The sequence below is a fragment of the Mytilus edulis genome, chromosome 9 (assembly GCF_963676685.1).
Source record: "Mytilus edulis chromosome 9, xbMytEdul2.2, whole genome shotgun sequence".
NCBI classification, from domain to species: Eukaryota; Metazoa; Mollusca; class Bivalvia; order Mytilida; family Mytilidae; genus Mytilus; species Mytilus edulis.
The window spans coordinates 79,025,257-79,040,020 of NC_092352.1; the positions used below are offsets into that span (position 1 = coordinate 79,025,257).

General features: G+C 32.3%; 1 protein-coding gene across 1 annotated transcript in view; it reads left to right on the plus strand.

Moving 5' to 3' along the window:
• LOC139489128 (uncharacterized) overlaps positions 1-14,764 on the plus strand; it is a 38,505-nt gene that overhangs the window by 10,775 nt on the left and 12,966 nt on the right. Inside the window, exons 7-15 of the mRNA XM_071275260.1 lie at positions 2,084-2,173; positions 2,954-3,070; positions 5,835-6,143; positions 6,481-6,656; positions 7,597-7,669; positions 9,107-9,271; positions 9,777-9,955; positions 13,094-13,154; positions 13,603-13,719. Of these exons, the coding sequence (XP_071131361.1) occupies positions 2,084-2,173; positions 2,954-3,070; positions 5,835-6,143; positions 6,481-6,656; positions 7,597-7,669; positions 9,107-9,271; positions 9,777-9,955; positions 13,094-13,154; positions 13,603-13,719 (1,287 nt within the window). The remainder of the gene's footprint in view (positions 1-2,083; positions 2,174-2,953; positions 3,071-5,834; positions 6,144-6,480; positions 6,657-7,596; positions 7,670-9,106; positions 9,272-9,776; positions 9,956-13,093; positions 13,155-13,602; positions 13,720-14,764) is intronic.

The following is a 14,764-nucleotide window of genomic DNA, read 5'->3' on the forward strand; positions in this document are numbered from 1 at the left end:
TACGGTTACCTATAGTTGTTAATGTTTGTGTCATTTTGGTCTTTTCTGGATAGTTGTCTCATTGGCAATAATACCACATCTTCTTTTTTTTATATAGTATCTATAAAAGTTGGATGTAGAAAATGCATAACCTCCGATTTTTTTTTATCAGGGACGGAGAACATATCAATCTTTTAGTTCAGAAATTTTCGTGTCTGCCCTTCCATTATGTGAATCAAGAAAAAAATTCCCTAAAACAGGTAACGATTGTATCGAAAAGAGAAAAATCGAGTGCACCTTTTTATGTTAGGGCATGTTTGGGGTGTATATTTTGTCTTTAAAACGTACAAAGCAAGAGTATTTTATATAGCATCTCGCTTCAGATTCTATCATTATTATATATCAAAGCTACAGGTTGACTTTATAACGTAAAAAAATGACAGTACGAAAAGATGAAATATATGGGTCAAGTGAGATACCTATCTAATGAATCACAAAAACAGAGTAGGTGTGTTCGAATTGCTATTTTTTCTAAAAGTACTTGATGACAGTCTTTTAATTTGGATGATGAAAATGGATATCTTCGAAAAAATATGATTTTCTTGTGTGTGAACAGTGATAACTAGGGTTTATAATCTTTAACCACTGAAAATGTTTAGTCTGCCCTTCCACGAAATATTTAATTAGAATTTTTTTAAATGCTTAAGAATTTTCAAAAAATCCATCTGACATCCGAACAGAACATATTTTTAAGTTGAATCAATGCAGACAAGATCATTAACTAATGCTCATTAGCTAGTAGATACATTTGTCTTTTAAAATATAACTGACATATAACGATCGATCGTAATGGTGCTATGTGGATAAATTTATCAGTTTTCAAGAGCAAAATTGGCAGAGCGTCATCCCTACAATGGCTTCCATTTCTACGATTGTGAGCATGAACTGGCGTAATGGGGAGATAATTTTGAAGAAGTAGAATCCTGACTGTATGAATAACATTTCTGTATATATACAAATTGACAACGTTCCGCCTTGTGATACGCTTTTCGTACAATAATATTTTAAGGATCTACTTTGCTGGAGCTCACCTTCACTAGTTTATTCGAATGATATTTTCAAAATATTTCTGTTATTTTATTTGCACGACAAAATGAAAGACGATATAATATCAATGGGTGTACATGCAATTTTTTGGCATTTTTAAAAATGTGTATTTATTCTTTGTCATTAAAAGGAATCCCAGAAACAAACAAAAATCTTTTGTCGAACAGTTGAAGGCTGTGCACCCCATTTTTTTTTATTATGCTTGTAAGGTGTCATTTTATCGCGCTTTTGTGGCATGTTTTCCCTTCCTGTTCATTTGCATGTCTTTTGGCAATCATTTGATACAAAAAGATAGTTATATAATTACGGATATTTCTTAGAATTGCGGGTCATCCTTTAAAAGTTACGGTCATCATTTACAAATTACGGTCATCTTAATAGCAGTTACGGTCAGCCTTGTTATGAATCGCTGATTCTGTTACGGTCATCTCGATTGCGATTTACGGTCATCTTGGCGATTTTTTCAAATCGAATTTCCCGTTTCATGCACATTTCTCAGAAGTAATTAGTGATTTCCGAGTGATTCTTTTATAAATTTACATCGTTTCGATGTATCATTTGTAAAGAAAATGATATAGAAACACTTTAACAGACAATACAGAAACTGACCTAATTTTTCATCCGACATCTTGGGATGACCGTGAATGCAGTTACGGTCATCAGCTTTAACCCAGTGTAACTGTTACAATTTCCTGTTTACAACACTATGAATTTTTTAATAAACTAAGGATTTTCTTATCCCAGGAATAGATTACCTTTAGTTAGCGGTATTTGGCACAACGTTTTGGAATTTTGGGTCCTCAATGCTCTTCAACTTTGTACCTGTTTGGCTTTATAACTTTATTTTATCTGAGCGTACTGATGAGTCGTATTTATACGAAACGCGCGTCTGGCGTATTAAATTATAATTCTGGTACCTTTCATAACTTTTTACAATTTTAAAAATAATGGATTTTCAAAGATTAGACAGCTTAGTTATTATCTTTTTTTTTTTTAGCTTGCCCCAGTTTAAACTGTCGAAATAGTAGATGCTTGTTCGGCTTTGAAACAGATAAAAATGGTTGTGATACATGCATTTGTAAAAATAGTAAGCGTTAATTTATGTATTAACCATTAAAGCAATACTATTAAGATAAAAATAATGGCAATTTTAGATGAAATTATCAATTTAGCAGATGTCTGCATTGTATTTTAAGTTTGATCATCGCAAAACGTAGATTTTACTGTCGCAAATTTGGTTTACCAAGCGACACGTATCTGAACAAGGTTTACAGATATTTGCGACAGTATAATCAAGTTATAAGAAGGCATAATAGCTTCAAATCAGTTATCTCCATTCGAATGCAACATATTAGAAAAAAACCTTTTGCATATTAAGATTTTGACAACGTTAAAGCATCACTAAGTGGATTCGGTTCAGCTATCAGCAGGAAAATGATGTCAGCATTTAAAGTTAAACACTGGTATATACGATTTTTTAATGGAGGAGACAGACCTAGCGAAATCCAATGGCATTTATTCGATGTACATGTAACTATATTTATGTTTATGGTTATATGACCGTCTGCAGTCTTCGTAGATCAATGATATGGATAAAACATGGCGTCTAGCCTAAAATACACATGAATTGTTGATACATATTATCGAGTCCATGCATCGTAAAATCGTGTATATCGGATTATAATTGGATATATTTTTAGTATGTAATAGAAAAGTAAGATAATTTGAGTCAACTACAAATGTATATGAATACTTATTTGGCAGTTAATTCAATTTTTATGTTTTTATTCACATTTCAATGAAATGTTAAGTTAGTCACATACATCTAATTTGTCTTAATATTTAATAATAATTTTTACATTATTAGGTCCCTGTCCTCAGTATGGACCACCTCCACCAGGGTTTTGTTCTAGACCAGGTGAAATATACATAAAAGATGGAGTTAAATGTAACAGACCTCCAATACAATTTCCTTGTAATCGAGGTAATTTGTGAGTTATGTGCAATCCATTTTTTTTTCAGAATAAAAAAAAATCTTTATAACAAGTTACTTTACATTAAAAAAAAAGAAGGTTTCGCGTATCATTTGGTAGTATGAGTTCAAAAAGTGATTAATTGTATCAAAAAAGAAAGATTATATTAAGAAAATATTATGTAGTTGATACAGGAATACCCGAGTTAATAAACGTAGAAGTAATTAAACAGTTGTTCTACAAATGCATCGAGTACGATACTTTTTTTTTCCACGCGAGAATATCAGATTTTTATAAATTAAAAACAAACGCGATACATGCTGATTTTTTAGTTTAAGACTTTACCATTTGATTAGGGTCTTTCCCTTCTTTTTTTCTTTTAATTATTCAGTATTTTTGTGATTTATATTTGATTTTTTTAATGTGTTAATGAATTAACTTTCGATAGCATTAGACTCGGTGATGATATCTATTTCTTTAAGTTTTTTGTATACGTACCTCATGTTTCTTACTCCATACTCTGCTTATAGATGTTTGTAAAAAAAAAGATTGGGTATTAATGCCAGTGATACAACTATCCACCAAAGTTCAAATAAAGTAGTTATAAATAATCATAGTAAACCATATTACCTTTAACATTAAAAGATAACAAAAAAATAGTATAGTTGGCTATAACAGATTCAAGTTATTAGATAAAATCGTATGGTTGCCCTTTTTTGTGACGTTGCAAATGTGTTAATATAACGCAGATGCATCAAACATGTCACATATGTATAAAGAAAAAAAATGGTATTAGTTCTGTATGAATATAGGTTATCTTTCGTAAAGTTGTCACATATTTTGACCTAGTTAGTTAGACTGAGTAGTTACAGTAACATGAGTAATAAGGTAATTGAAAGAAATACCAAACTCCACGGTAACATTTCAAACGGAAATTTCTTTGTCAAATGAGAAAATATAATGCTTAAAACAAATGGATTCTAGTATTTATTTCGACTTTGCTGGTATCTTTAGATCTTAAATTCTAATTCGTAAACTCAAAAGAATATTAAATATTTATCAAATAACCACAAACTCTCACATGGGAGACGACACTTTCAGAGACAAGTGCACATTTAATTATTCGTATATGTATAATGAAATAATTTTTTTGTGTAAATACACCGACCATTCTCAGCTGGTACTGGTTACCGCATACTAAAGGTCAACAAATCTGCAAATAAATAATATAAAATTATTATATTATCTTTTTGGAAAAGTGCTACTGGTCACTTTAACTGCAATGGCTCGAATGACTTTAACTACCTGAATTCACTCGTGCATGAAACTTTAAACCCCATTCAAACCGACCTTACTATAAATAACTAAACCCGTGTTAACTATAAACAACAACATTCTTACATGTTCGACTTTTGTACAACTTTGATAAATACATTTAAATTCTAATTCGTAAACTCAAACGCATATAAAATATTTATCAAATAACCACAAACTCTCACATGGGAGGTGCCACTTGCAGAGACAAGTGCAAATTTTCGACACACAAAGAACGAGAAAACATAAGGAAAAAGACTAAATTCCTAAATTTTGTGAAACAGACAACTGTGTTTAAAGGTCCTCTTTTACGTAACCATATTTTGCTCTGTCTGATTTTCACCTTCTATGTTTCTTGAAAATTCTATCCTAAATCCCAGCGTTAGCGGCTGAAGTAGCACCACCAGATCCTAACGAGCTCGAGTGTAATCCAAACTTAATTTTATCAAGTCATAAAGATTGTAATTTTTCTAGTAATAATTCTCTGGCTCTAGTATATGAGATGTGTCTTGAATCATTACGAAGCTTATGAGTATTCGTTTTCTTAAAGAATGTTATTTGCCGAAAAATGAATTTATCATCTTCAAGATTTATGTCCGCATCTTTAATATAGCTCTCTAAACAAGTAATTGGACATGTTATATTACTACTTTACGTCGACCTTATCTTCTTTTCGTCCTCCGAATCTGAAGCAAGGTCATCGGACATATATTCCTTCACGGTATCCCACCCTGCTGGCGACTTATCGGCAATCTTAATGCATTTGATTCTCTTGTGAATCTTATCTCTGATGTCGGAACAAATGTCACGATTTTTGGAATAGTCCTCACGATCTGCTGCGCGTTTAATCCTGGATACCTCGTAGTCAATGTCCGAGTTGAATTCATGTTGGACCTGATTACTATTAAACTTAAACTTGTACGAATGTTCTGATTTAAGTTGTTTTACAGTATCTCGATCTGTAACACTAATGGTGGACTTTCTTTTCTTTCGGAACTTGCCATACTAACACACGAGTTATTTGAAGCGGGTATAATATGTGCTACTGGTAACTTTAACCGCAATGGCTCGAATGACTTTAAACTACCTGAATTCACTCGTGCATGAAACTTTAAACCCCATTAAAACCGACCTTACTATAAATAACTAAACACGTGTTATATATAAACAACAACAACATTCTTACATGTTCGACTTTTGCACAACTTTGATAAATACATGTAATTTGCGACCATATGTCTTTTGTGAGTGGAGACGCTTACACATAATATCATTAAATAAGTGATATTGAGGTCATAAAAGAGACATGCTATAGTTTCATCTTTTGCTTTGTTAAGACGTCTTATTGAAAAAAAAGTGTTTTAAATTGAGCTTCTCGCTCAATATAACAAAATGTGCAACTTGTTTCACCTAATATAGTTAAATGTTTACACAAACAATAAATGTTTTTTTTAAATACAGGAAATCCTCACAAAACTGGAAAGTGTCCACCAGTCAATCTAGCTGCTTTATTCTGCCCAGCAGAACTGCCAAGAAAATGCAAAACTGATCTCAATTGTCCAGGAAAACAGAAATGCTGCAGAAGATTATGTGAATTTGTTTGTTATAATCCTGCTCCAGTTAAGAAACCTGGCAAATGTCCCTTTGTTAATTTGGCTCTTGTAGATTGTTTCTCTGGTCACTTGCATAGGCGATGTAATGATGATGGAAGTTGCCCTGGCACGCAGAAGTGCTGCAGACGAGGATGTGCATTCATTTGTAGAGATCCAGGTAGGTATTTTTTTTAAAGTTAGATGCAATCAACATGATCTTTGTTTGACCCAAAAGATGAATGTAACAAAAACATTTTTTAAACAGTCTTATCCCCTTGCATATCTTATTTTTCTTCATATAAATGCACATATGAGTTCTCTGATCAATCTCAAGACTTGCAGATTTAAGCAAAGAACTTGACCGACTGTGAAATACTATTTCATTAGCAAAGATTGAGGACTAAATCTACCTTAAATAAGTTGAGACTTGAATTCAGTTGATATGAACATTTGAACAAAATGCAAAATAATTATGAAAGTTTCAGCCTTTTAAATGTGTTATTATTGAATTGTAGGAAATCCTTGTCCCCCAGAACCAGTTTGTCCTACGTCACCCGCAAGCCCAAGTCAATGTAAACCTATGTGTAATTTTGAGTACGAGACTTATGATGGAGTCAGATGTAAAATAAGATGTAGGCGGGGTCCACGGGGCCCGCGAACCCGACCAGGACATCCTTGTCCACCAACTGGAGTAAGTTGATACAGTCACAAAATTAATTTATTGAAATATATATTGTTGATTGCACATCCCCCCCCCCCCAAATCAATATACAATTGACAGAAGTTTGGAAGACAAACAAATAATACGTTATAGGAATTAAAGGCCTAATTGACTGAAAACGAGGAAAAATCTGTCGTATATTTTGTGGATAAGCATGAAATCCTATGAATATGACATTTGTTTTCATTGTTGGTAAAAAGTAAAATCACAAACCTACTGACCTTTAATCGGAAAGTCTCTAATCACATGGCAAAATCAAATGACAAAACACATCAAACGAATGGACAACAGCAATTCATATTCTTGACTTTGTACAAATATTTTCAAATGTAGAAAATGGTGAATGGTAAATTTACTCGTATTAAGAATGTTGATGTAGCCTTAACTTACGCAGCTATGCTAAACTTGATGTTTCCTTTTATTTACCTTACTTTTTGGACCTTTTGAATTAAATCTCTCCATCTTTTATATAAGCTTTGGATTTCAAATATTTTGGCCACGAGCATCACTGAAGAGACATGTATTGTCGAAATGCGCATCTGGTGCAGGAAAATTGGTACCGTTAATGTTATTAACATGATCATGTTTCTCTCTGTCCTCACTACATTTTATATTCATATTTTATTTAGAACCAAAGAACATAAATTAAAGTATATACACTATTTGAGAAGAACGTTTCTGAGTCCGGATACTATTTGACTCTATAAAACTAAATAAATACATCCGATCTACTCAAACATCCAATTGTTCAAATATATTTTTAAATATGACAAAATTAAATGAAAAGCTGAAAAAAAATATATGTATACTTGCTTTTCAAATTGAATTTAGATGAATTGGAAAACTTGCAAGCAAATGTTTGATGATTAAACTTATAAAAAGCTTGTTATTGAATGTATACTTTTTTTAGTGTCCGTTGGTTGGTCCTCCGACTAAACCCGAACCTACAGAAGAAGAACCTCCTGCACCTGCACCGCCACCACGTAAGTCATGTATAACAATGAATATCTTACATGTATCACTTCTTAGTTAATCAAAGTTCATAAAAGGTTTAGCATATTTCATTTTATTAGAGAGAAAATATTTTAAAATGTATTGCAATGATTTGTATTGACTGAAGTAAAATTGAATACTTTCTCTTGATTGAAATTCTACAAATTACACTTTGACTAAATAAAAAACAATTTTGCAATAGTTATCTCGCATATTCTTTGATGAGTTGTGATATTTACTTACAGACTGTAAGTTTAAACATTGAAACACATAAAGGCTACCTTGAGATTGAACTGCTCTTTTGGATATAGATTGGCCGTAACTAACATTTTTCGTCCAAATTAAAAAAATAATATATATGACATTGTACATACGTTCTAACAAGATATCTGTATTGTACTGTTAAAGCTCCTTCAGATTTGATTAACTATGTTTCTTTATAGATCATCATGTAACATCCTTTTCAGTTTTATATTAATCGTTTATATACATGTATAGATATACTAAAACGTTAGGAGGTATATGACAAAAGGGAACAATTGAACTCAACTTTGCCTACGGAGATGGGAATATAGTGCCCTATCAATTTATTCAACAATCATTGTCGAATCATGAGCTGATATATCGTATGGGACTAACGGTCAAGCAAATGTGATATCTACCAAGTCCAAAATAACAGAAAATTATAACTGTTGATCAAGTTTTTTGCGCTTTTCTGTTAAAATCGATATTTACAAGGATTTCAATATATTATCATTGTTATGACTTATACATCCTGGTCCCAGCATTAGCCACATGATCAGTATTTAATAATGAATCGGATTGGATGCGAAAATATAAATAATAAGAAAAATTAAATAAAGACAGACTTAATGACTTAGTGTACAATTTGGAAATTAGTATGGCGTTCATTATCACTTAACTAGCATATATTTGTTTAGGGGCCAGCTGAAGGACGCCTCCGGGTGCGGGAATTTCTCGCTACATTGAAGACCTGTTGGTGACCTTCTGCTGTTGTGTTTTGTTTTTTTTTATGGTCGGGTTGTTGTCTCTTTGGCATATTCCCCATTTCCATTCTCAATTTTAGACTTAATGACTACATGAGACTGACAAAAAAAAATCTTTAATAGTCGTATGTAATTTTCGATTTTTCGAATTCAAATTCATGAGTAAAAGCAACGGTGGTTTATCTAGATTAAATCTCATAAACATAATCAAAGAATAATGCAAGCCAAAAAAACGCATACAATAATGCACGAATGCACGAATTATGTAAATTGATTTACTCATGTATTCGGCAATCTTCTGCTCATTGGTCGGGTTGGTGTGTTTTTGAAAAATTCCCCATTTTCATTTTCAATTTTATTCTGTTGTTTCAATATTCATTTTAAGTTATATTTACATATGTATGGTATCAATTGCCTTAGCTCAAGTTGAGAAACCTGGCGAATGTCCATATTTTCAACCAGCGTCTACAACGTGTTTCTTTCCAAAGAATTTAACTCAACTGACGCCTTTATGTGGGAATGATGAAGATTGTCCAGGAGAAAAGAAGTGCTGCCAGCATTGTACAATCGCCTGCTTAGATCCAGGTATTTAAAAGAAGAAGAACACATACATCTACCTCAATTTGTTCCAGGGTAATATTTTCATAATGAACATACAAAAAACAATTATGTCTAAGTTGTATGGTACAACGTGATGTTTTTTGGGGTCAAGACAATGATTTTATAATAATCACGTCGATTTATGCTGTATCAATTGGTCAAATGCGCACCTATTTCTTTTATGTATAACAAATTACAGAGTAAACTACTACTGCTATACACGCCTCACCCAGCATGCGAATTCGTGCTCAGTCTTAATATAACAAATTGAAAATACCAGATCAAACGACTGCACTTATATATTAAGATGTAATTCCTGGAAACTTAATTCACTACTAAGTATAAAACGTCTCGTATATTAACCAATCTATCACTCCAAAATATTGAATTCAGGTATTCTTAGTTTTAATGGAAAGTTTAAGGGGTTGTTTATAAGATTTATTAATATAGACTTGGAAATTTAATAAAGTACATACATTTTGTATTTTAGGAAATCCGTGTCCACCGGATCCAGTATGTCCACCCTCAACTGTCAGGCCAGGGCAATGTGAACCGAAGTGCATCTTTCGGTATTTTACAACTGTAAATGGAGCTAGTTGTAAATTTGAATGCACCCGGGGTCCACGAGGCACTACATCTTTACCAGGACAAAAGTGTCCACCAACAGGGGTAATTAAACGTGTTAAATAAAGTCACAATAATACTAAAACTTAAAAAAGAAAGGCGAATAAAACCAAAGGAACATTCAAACTCATAGATCTAAAATAAAGTGACAACTCCATGACACCATAGAAAACTTAAGACTTAGCAACACGAAATTCACCAAAAATGGAGGTGCTCTCAGGTTTTCCGGGCGAGTAAGCAGATTCTGGTTCACGTCTTGTTGCTCATATTTAATACCAGTTAGATAGTCTAATTTGGTAGGTTACATTTGTCATGTTCGTGAAAAGGGAACGGCTTAGTTACGACATAAGGAACATACAAATGTATCCGATATCATCTGTGAAACGGATATTCAATAACGGTCAACCAACTCGTGATGTCGGCGTAAAATTTACGGAGGGATGATTGCAACTTCACCATTTGGAACTCTTGGTTTAATAGCTTCTTTGTGAGCAGCAATCGTCTAACGTTAATCAATGAAATCATGAGGGGAAATAGAAGCCCGGGAATTTCGTATTAATTGGGATATATATACTCCGTATGCAGGCGATGCTGGAATATTGCTACATAGAAATGAAAAGTTAAAAATTGGGACGCTGATATCATCACTTTTGTCGTAAAATTTTTTTTTCATTGAATGCACATTATTATAACATTCTGTGTTTCAACTATGGGAAGACAAATCTAACTTTTTGTAGAGGATATATCTGTCTTGTTCATGTTGTTAAGTGAAATGTAAAATCACATCAATACCAACCATCGAGTAAAGATCCACAAGGAAAGTATCTAATCAAATGAAAAGATCAAAAGCTCAAACGCATTAAACGAATGGAAAACAACTTTTATGTTCCTAACTTGGATTATCATTGATATGGTTATATTTATAAATTAACTGTTTACAAAATGTTGATTTTTTTAAAATACTTAGGCTTTCTATCTCAGGCATAGATAACCTTAGCTGTATTTGGCAAAACGTTTAGCAATTTTGGTTCTCAATGCTCTTCAACTTCGTACTTTATTTGGCCTTTTTAACTTTTTTGGATTCGAGCGTCACTGATGAGTCTTTTGTAGACAAAACGCGCGTCTGGCGTGAATACAAAATTTAGTCCTTGTATCTATGATGAGTTTATTTGGCACAGACATTTTCTTATGTAGAAAATGGTAGATTAAACCTGGTTTATATCTAGGTGAAACTCACACTTGTATGACCGTCGCATAACATATCGTTTTATTGAAAACGAAGTATGAAGAAAACAAACAGGCATAATAGGTAAATATGTCAAAATAGGGGTACAACATTAACATTGTGTTATCATCTTATACACTATATAAACAAACAAATATGAAACAAAAAAACTCAAAAAGGCATATAGATAAAGCACATACTAGGCAAAAATGAAAGACAAGAATACAAAAATGTTATCATAGGACATTGACTCAATGACGGGATGTCAAAGTAACGAGTCACGTCAAATGGATATCACAAAAAACAGAAAAAAACAGTCAAAGTTATATTCAAAAAGACAAATAAAAGAATACTATAAAACGTTATTAACGTGATCAAAATGATGAATAACGTCCGTTACAAGAATTTATACTTGAAGACCGTCAACTATGATTGTTTTAAGTTCATACAGAATATTTATCATCAAGACATTTTTGCCGTCCGACCTAAGTTTTACGAAGAAGACCGAGACGTTCTTTGACACACCCTTTGAGTATCGCTCGGTAGTACCGAGTATGGATTAAAAATGGTAATCGAATTATATGTTCCCTGTAATAATGTTTTAACTTTCTTCAGCCTAAACAGAAAAAAAAACTTTTATTGAGATCGCCTCCCGGGAAATTAAAGATCAATCTAAATTAATAAAGAAATAAAATTCGATTCCAATGTTTGCGTTTTAACTGCCATTTGAAATGTCACCAAACAGAGGTAGGATAATATATGAACAAGGGAACTTCTCCAAGGCTTATAAATGGATCCACAATACATAAAATGTGTATTATTTTGTGCATTCATTTTTTTAATGTTTTACCGGGCGATACTCGAGTACTCGCTCGGTTAACTCAAAGAGTACTCGATTAGTAAATCTTTACCAAGCTGACATCCTTTAGATAGAAAAAAAAAGAATACGGGGTATATATTTATGACACAACATCAGTACATGCACAACAACAAAAAAATGTATTATTGAAAACAATTATCTAACAAATTTCTACTGTTTGATTATTTTCCTTGATATTCAATTACTTCTCAAGGTACATTGTTGCTTCTGTTTAGCAAGTTAATTCTTGGCAACAAAGGTGCAATTGTATATGAAAATTTGAGATAAAAAGATTGCAAAATGCGATTTTGATAAATAAAAGTCACCACTTTTGAATAACAAATTTCACTTTAAGGATGTAAACCTCTGAGGAGCCAAAAATTTCTAAAATTAAACTTTTTGTTCTAAACCTGATTTTTTGGTTTATATGACTGTAAAAATAAAATTGGTGAAGAAAAATTCATATATGTGCTTCCTTTTTTGCTATAGTTCGTGTCATTCGTGTCAAATTTATCATGTCAATTTTGGTAATTTGTGATTTTTCTCTGTTTAAAGAATAAAATGCATATTATTTCAACTTCCTTGTTATAAATTGATGAGTGAAAAATACCTATCTGGAAAATTTGAAAAGACAAAGTAATATGGGATGTTTATGTTTCTGGTAATATCATTTTTTGTTCCCCTCACCCGTTTCTCTCAAAATTTCAGCTAAAAAGACTGACTTGGTTAGTACTAAGATTTGAAAATATCATTACTCAAAAACTACTCATTGGAAATACACAATTCTTTCACAGAGTTAAGTTTGATTATGATAATTATCAAATTCATTGCTGTTTTCCACTTGTATCACATATTTTGGAAGAAATTCCAGAACGAGATTTCAATGAGACTGCATGATACTGAAACGTCAGAGGAATACATCATTAACAAACTTATCTGTTAAATAGTTTAAGATTTACACCTGTACAAATGTATGTAGAAACTATTTTGGTTTGAGTTATTCCATCAACGATGCAGGGACGTCAAAATCATATTATTTATTTAAAACCAAATGAAGCCTATGACGTTTGTTATGGTTATTTATCTCTTTGATTTTTAGTGTCCCTTGATTGGCCCAACATCTGAGGACCCAACACTGCCTGCACCTACACCGGCACATCGTAAGTAAAGATCAAACATAGATCGTTATATAGTCTTGTTAATTATAATTTAATGATTGTAGAATGTTAAAAGTCAATACAAAACCAGTTCTTACAAATATAATGCATTCATTATTACTATGTGTTTAAAAAATCTTTTGTATACTTATATAAATTAGGAACAACCTTTCATTGAAATTATTTATCGACAATTCTGATAATTTTCAAAGTGATATTTGCAGATCAAAATGATCTGTTTACGCATCCGGTCTCCTACGTTTGTATTTCAGCACTCTATCTCTTTTGTTTTGTGTGTATTAACTTGATTTTATAAGAGTAAGACATCGGTAAACAAATATTAACTTAATTTCATATGAAATTAACTGCATTATTCAGAAATACACTTATTATGTTTAACATGCCTGCCGTAAGAGAAATGTAAAAAAATAGTTAGCTTATATTATTTAAGGAATATGTCCTCAGTATGCACCTCCAGCACCAGGTGTCTGCACTAAACCAGGTCAACCTAAAATCGTTAATGGTAAAAAGTGTCCTGGTCCACCAGAAGTTATTCCGTGTAATAAAGGTAATCAATATTTTTTAAGAAACAAAAGAAAATAAAAACAAATATTTATAAAATCGATCGTCCCAAAAACAGGAACAGTACATTATAATTTTAACATGAACATATCGTGACGTGATATGTTTGCATTGCCAATAAGACACATATCCACCACGGTTCAGTTAAACTGAATGATATCAATTATAGGCAATATAATGGCCGAATCAATAAAAAGAACACAAAGTCATACTGATAGTCGGCTTCAAAATGACCGGACATTTCAAGTATGAAATAATTCAAGTGAATAAAACTAATGGTCTAATCCATACCAAAACAATTTATCAAAAACAAAATGACAGATATAACCAGCACCAACCATTACACTATAGTCTCCTACCTACACACAGGCACATTTAACATATGGCTGGGTTAAATAAGTTTTCAGGCGCCAAACCCTCCCTTTAGCTGGGAAGGTGGTGCTACAAGACAACTTAAAAACTATAAATATCAGTTTAAGAGGGGCTTTACTCATCAGATCGATACAAAGGAGACAAAATATAAAAAAAAACACAGACCGGATGTGGCAGAATATTTATACAACCTACAAGATAAATAAACTCACTATAGGTACCAGAACTAAAATTTGTATATAGGCCAGACGCGCGTTTCCTCTAGAAAAGAATTATCAGTGACGCTCGAATCTCAATAAAAGATCATTAGAACAGATCTGCAGGTACTCACTAACTGCTTTATCAAAACTGAACAACTAGCAAAAAAAATCTTCCATTTACTACGTTAAACATGACACATGAAAAAAGGCCAGACATGTGTAATGCTATGCCTTAGAAGGTATGTATAACAAGTGTTGTTTTATTCTCCTCGATTTCAGTTTACTAATAGTTATCAAGTACAAGGATTATAATTTAATACGCCAGACGCGCGTTTCTTCTACATGCACATAAGACTCATCAGTGACGCTCAGATAAAAAAAAAAGTTATAAAGCCAAACAAGTACAAGGAAGAAGAGCATTGAGGACCCAAATTCCACAAAATTTGTGCCAAATACGGC